This window comes from Apodemus sylvaticus, chromosome 21, assembly GCF_947179515.1.
Source record: "Apodemus sylvaticus chromosome 21, mApoSyl1.1, whole genome shotgun sequence".
In the NCBI taxonomy this organism is placed as follows: domain Eukaryota; kingdom Metazoa; phylum Chordata; class Mammalia; order Rodentia; family Muridae; genus Apodemus; species Apodemus sylvaticus.
This window is the reverse complement of record NC_067492.1, coordinates 7,047,806-7,053,805: the sequence shown is the minus strand read 5'-3', so window position 1 is coordinate 7,053,805 and position 6,000 is coordinate 7,047,806. Positions and strand designations below refer to the sequence as shown.

The 6,000-nt window shown below is 48.9% G+C and overlaps 1 protein-coding gene across 3 annotated transcripts in view; it reads left to right on the top strand.

Annotated features, from left to right (window-relative positions):
• The first annotated feature begins 2,543 nt into the window (after nt 1-2,543).
• The window catches only part of Zc3h18 (zinc finger CCCH-type containing 18), a 43,693-nt gene continuing 40,236 nt past the window's right edge, over nt 2,544-6,000 (top strand). Inside the window, exon 1 of one of the 3 annotated variants that reach the window (XM_052166177.1) lies at nt 2,544-2,728. Coding sequence is in view for 2 of the 3 variants with exons in the window: in XM_052166175.1 (XP_052022135.1) it covers nt 3,569-3,662 (94 nt within the window). In the remaining variant the exon portion in view is untranslated. Of the gene's footprint in view, nt 2,729-3,403; nt 3,663-6,000 lie in introns of those variants that run through there. The other 2 variants (XM_052166175.1, XM_052166176.1) reach the window with 2 other exon arrangements.

Sequence of the window (6,000 nt, the reverse complement as noted above, 5' to 3'; positions counted from 1 at the left end):
CCCATCTTCCTCCTTCCCACTCCCAGGAGGTAGCTATTTTCCATTCTTTTGTCTTTTTTTGTTTGTTTGTTTGTTTGTTTTCTTTTTTTCCGAGACAGGGTTTCTCTGTGTAGCCCTGGCTGTCCTGGAACTCACTCTGTAGACCAGGCTGGTCTCGAACTCAGAAATCTGCCTGCCTCTGCCTCCTGAGTGCTAACTTACCACCCTCCCCAACCCCCCACCACCCCCAATTCTTGCCACTAGAGTATAAATAAACTGTAAACTGAAATTAACCCTTTTCTCCCCAAGTTGCTTTTGTGATGCTACATTTATCACAGCAAAAACAATGATCCTCTGTGTTTCTTCTGCCAGTTGACTTTTTCAATGTAATTTATGAGTTTCACCCCTGCTTCCAAATAGTATCTTTATATATTCCAGATTTATATAATTTTTAACAATTGCAACATGGTAAATAATGTGTAGTATTAGTTACAATATTGAAATATCTTCTGATAAATATTTGGGCTGTTTCCAGAACTTTTTCCTGTATTGTTTTTACTGTAGATTTTGGTGTCTCCTAGATCCCAAGGTCACCCACCAATCTCCTGTGCTCGGAACATCAGAATCACCTGGGCCTGTTGAACAGAGACTGCAGGGGTTTCTGGTGTAGAACACTCTGCCCAGGGCATGCCTTGATTGGCAGGGCTGAGTGGTGCACACAGGTGGTACCTAGCCCTAGTACGTCTGGAGTATGCCTGAAAAGAATTCCATCTATGGTAAGATCCAAGCATGCATAAATGTGAATCAGGGTTTCAGGTAGTTTGAGTTGGTGTCTTTAGTTAGGGTTTCTATTTTTATTGATGAAACACCATGACCAAAGCGAAATTAACCCTTTCCTCCCCAAGTTGCTTTTATGAGGCTATTTTCTCTCTCTCCTCTCTCTCTCCTCTCTCTCCTCTCTCTCCTCTCTCTCTCTCTCTCTCTCTCTCTCTCTCTCTCTCTCTCTCTCTCTCTTTCTCTCTCTCTCTCTCTCTCTGACACAGGGTTTCTCTGTATAGCCCTGGCTGTCCTGGAACTCCCTCTGTAGATCAGGCTGGCCTCGAACTCAGAAATCCACCTGTTCCTGCCTCCTGAGTGCTGGGATTAAACATGTGCGCCACCACTGCCCGGCCTGTGATGCTATTTTTGTCACAGCAAAAACAATGATCCAAAGCAAGTTGGGGAGGAAAGGGTTTATTTGGTTTACATTTCCACAGCACTGTTCATTGTCATCGAAGGAAGCTGGGGCAGGAACTCAAGCAGGGCAGAGGCCGTGGAGGGGTGCTGCTTACTGGCTTGCTCAGCCTGCTTTCTCATAGAACCCAGAACCACCAGCCCAGGGTAACACCATGCACTAATGACTGGGCTTTCCCCAATCAATCTCTAATTTACAAAATACCCTACTGCTGGATCGTATGGAAGTATTTTCTCAGCTGAGGTTCTCTCCTTTCAGATGACTCTAGCTTGTGTCAAGATGACAAAAACAAAAACCCTACAACTGTCTTGCATACCTGGGACCCCACCTTTATGACCTACCTCATGGAAAGGCTCTGCTTTGAAATCCATACCAACTTGGCACTAGGACTTGACATGTTACTTGGAGGATGGGAGGCATAATTCAGCTGTATTATGGAGTCAAAAGTGTTCGACCTGTCATGACTTGTCTTCCCAGGCTACGTGCTTGTAGCATATGTCAGAACTTCATCCCTTTTTGTGGCCGAATTAATGCTGCACTGTATGTCTAGAACTTTTTCCCCCCTTTCATCAATGTATGGGCATCTGGACTGTTTCACCTTGTCCGACGAAGACAGGGCAGCCCCTAACCTTGTAAGACCAAGATCGGTTCCAAAATTGGCAAGGGGTCAGTACCTAATGAACTCGGTACCTTTTACCAGGTTGGCAGCCGGGGGTTAGGGGTGTGGACTTCCGGCCTGGAGCAGCAGAGCCCCATCTGAAAATGATCCAATCAGTTTAAGTCCTTCCCAAGGAGATTACACTGGGTCAGTCATCACATTTATCGATGCCAGAAATGTTTAGCGTCCCAGAAACAGGTACGAGAAACTAAACCCTCCAACTCCAAAAAATCCTTTTTTTTTAAGAGTACAAGGGCCTCGCACCATACTTGGCAGGTGCTGGCTGTCTCCACCGCAGAGCTACACTCCAGTCCCCCAAAACACTTTTGTCAAGTACTGATATTTAATAAGGCAGATAATTCGCGCCCTGACGAACGAATGCTAACTTTCCAGACCCTGAAGTGTCCACACTCACACACCAAGAGCCTCAAAGAGCTTTCCCTACCCAAAGCGCATCCAGCCTTCTGCTCATCTGATCTCAACCCAGGCAACTACCACGACGGCTCACAAACTGCGCACGCGCTGCCAGGAAGCTCGCTAGAGGGCGGGCCGACCTCGGTAAACCTGCGCAGTAGCTGAGACTTGGAGGCGCGCGCCACGGAGGAGGGGCCAGTGGAGGCCGGAAGGAAATGCGGAAAGGGCGGGGCTAGCGAGGGAAGCCCGCCGGCTCGCAGGACGGCCGTCGCGGCCTGATGACGTCGCACAATGGCCGGCCCCCGCGGGTAGTGGAGCCCGTTTGTTCCGCCCGCGTCGTGCCTGAAGCCGGAGCCAGTGAGAAGCGGAAAGGCTGAGGGACGTCCTGTCCACGCCGCCCCCACCCCAGCGGAGCCGTGGCCGCCTCCCGTCCTCGCGCTGAGGTAAGCTGGGTCGGCGGACGGCGAGGAGGAGGCCGCCCCAGCGGCGGCGGGAGCGAGGCCCGGGAGCCCGGCGCCGCCTCCCGAGCGCTCGGGCGCGCCCCCGGCTGTGCGCAGCCGCGGGCTGAAGCGCGGCCCGGGACAGCGGGCAGGCGCGAGCCCGCTGCGGCCTGGGACGTCCGGGCGCCTTGGCGCGCCGCGGTCTGCCATGGTGAAGTTGGTTTTCCTGAAGCTGTCATTTTCCCTTCCGGGCCACTCGGCATGCCACATGTTCGCCGCCTACAAAGGGGAGCGAATCACGCAGGTTGGCTCCGGAGGAGGCCCGCTTGGACTATCGACGGGCTCTACGGGGAACTTTGAGCTCTCTGGAGCCTCCTGCAACTTGCTCTCGCAACTTCAAGTGAGCACAGGTTGGACGTGCCCACTGTGCTCTGAGAGTCCGGGATCTGTTAGGAAGTGTAACCTCCTCGACTCTTGCACTGGGAGCTTAGAGATGCCGATTCTTTAGTGTAAAGTAGCCAAACAATTGTAGTACTAGAAGGAAATTAGACTAAGACTTAGAGTCTCGCTCCTATAGGATATTTAGTTTTCCTGTATACTTTGGACAGCTGAGTTTACCGGGCTATAAAGCTGTTTTTGTTGAGCTTTTTCTTAACACTCATTAACACGAGTAATTCTTCAGACCCATTTGGGGACGATAATAAAAAAAGGCACATTACCTATCCCAAGGCAGAGGTTGAGATTCTTTATCCCCAGGCTAGTTGGCATTTCCCAGCCCCTGAGAGGAGGATGTGAATGATTTGAGTATGTTTGAAGCCCAGCGAGTTCTGGAACCAGTTCAATATGTCCCAAAGCCTGAAACTCCTCTCCAGTTGTAGGTGGGGAATGCTCAAACATTTTAAGAGAACTTTGGATTTACTTCCCGAACACCCAACAGGTAAGCTATTGCCCTGCTCATCTCCAAAGAGATAGCTTGTCATCTACAGACCATCTCAAAGAAACCATTTCCTTATCAAAGAGTCATTGCAAAGCTTAAGTCACTTTAGGGGTGGTGTTTGTCAACGTCCTGACACTCTTGCTCTATGCATGGATGAAGCTATGAATAAGAATTTTAATCAGGCATAACGGAACTTAGACATCAACATAGGATTTACTCCGCTAAAAGTCATTTCCCACAGCTGAGCTGAGCTGGTGGCACACACCTTAATCCCAGCACTTGGGGGAAGCAGAGGCAAGAGGCTCTCTGAGTTCAGGCTAGTTTGGTCTACATAGAGAGTTCCAGGACAGCCAAGGCTACAAAGTGAGACCTTGGCTCAAAGGAAAAGTAGTTTTCCAGAAGTTGTATTTGTGTGTTATTGAGCCTCTCTAACAAAACCTACTGGGAACACCTTTCTCAATAGTAAGCCATGTAAAGAAATTGGTTTCATTTAATAGTCACACCCCAGCCAGTTAGTGGTGACCAAGTCTTTAATCTCAGAACTCAGGAGGCAGAGGCAGGTGGATCTCTGTTAGTTCCAGGACAGTCAGGGCTACAGTGAGAAACCTACCTCTGCTTCCTTAGTCATACCCATGTTTGACCAAGAATTGTTTTAACCTGAATTGGTAAATTCACCAGGCCAGACTCTTAAGTAGCTTGTAGCAGTTCCTCAAAATGACCCAGCTGTGAGGAGAGCATGACATAACTCTTCTGTTGGAGTCAGTTTGGCCTCCCAGAGCTGCTGCTGACACAGGAGCTGAACAGTGCTCCAGAGCTCTGTTATGATGTTTTACAAATCCCTTTCTGGTATGCAACAGGTGGTTCCTGGATTAATGGGATTTTGTCATTTAGTCAAGCATTTTCCAGCCAGATGCATCAGGAGACAGAGATATTGAAAGACTGTCGTTCCATCCCCTGAACAGCTTCACTATTGTGAATAGGAGGACTAAAGGTTACCTCTTAAAGTTTGTAAGAGTTCTACACTACTGGGTTCGTGGTGGGTAAGAAGATTGTAGACATTGTAAGTGGACTGGAGGACCCTAGATTCGTTGTTTATATGTAATAGCACATGTATTTCCCTACAACCAGCATGGGGTAACATATAAAGTTAGTCTTTTGTTTGTTTTTTTGAGGCAGGTTCTCTCTGTGTAGCCCTGGCTGTCCTGGAACTCACTCTGTAGACCAGGCTGTCCTTGAACTCAGAAATCCACCTGCCTCTCCCTCCCAAATGCTGGGATTAAAATATTAGTCTTAAAGAGAATACTAACACTGAGAGAGACAGTGGACCTTTTTGGAGCGTGGCTGGAGATCAAGCCCTCTACTGATTCCCAGTGTGATTCTAGGTCTAAAGGTGCCATTTCATGTGCTTCTAATACACACATAGATTTGTGGTTGTCTCTGAAAGACGTTCACCTGATGTGACCTCCAACAGTGCAATCCCAGGAGGTCATGGGAAAGAAGCTAGTGCAGCTGCTTTTCTCAACTCTTCACAGTCTCTGTAAGGTAACTGCACTACAAAAGCCCTGGCCATCCTCCTGTGGATGCTAATGGTGGCATTGCAGTCTCAGAAGGGTCCCAGGAGAGAGAGTACAGGGCGTGATGTGTAGGCTGCTGAGCGCCAGCCCTTTCAGAGCCTCCATCCTCTCCCTCACACTTGAGGAGCAGGAAGAGCAGAGCAGTTTTCATGGCTCTGACAAACACCTGAGGGGATGAACTCATACAAAGGAAATATAGAAGCTGATGGAGTGGTGCACAGTTTTAATCCCAGCAATCCTAGAGAGGCAGGCAGAGCTCTGTGAGTCTGAGGTCAGCCTGATCTACATAAAGAGTTCCGGACAACCAGGAATACCTAGATCCTATCTCAAAAAGAAAGGCAGGTGCTCGTGCTCTCCCTCCCTTTGTCCCTCTCTTTCTCTCTCCTCCCTGCATGTACGCGCTTTCTCTTCTAGACTCCTCTGTTTCCCTCTGCATGTTGACTTCATTGACCCCTTCTTGTGTGGTTAGTGAACTCACTCAAGAGCTGTCCCCAATAAACCTTCTTTTATACTAAGAAAGGGGAGGGGAGAGAAAGAAAAGGTCTACTTTGGCTCCCAGTTAGGTAGATTCTAGACTCTCAATCATGTTCAGGTGGTACAGGAGTACATCGTGGCCAGAGTGTGATAGAGTAAAATCATTCCACCTCATCAGATGCCAGAAAGCAAAACCTGGACTCCCGAAGATCCCCCACTGAGACTAACCTGTTAAATTCTTACATAAGAGCCGGCTGCTCACACACCTTTAATCCCAGCACTTGGGGGGC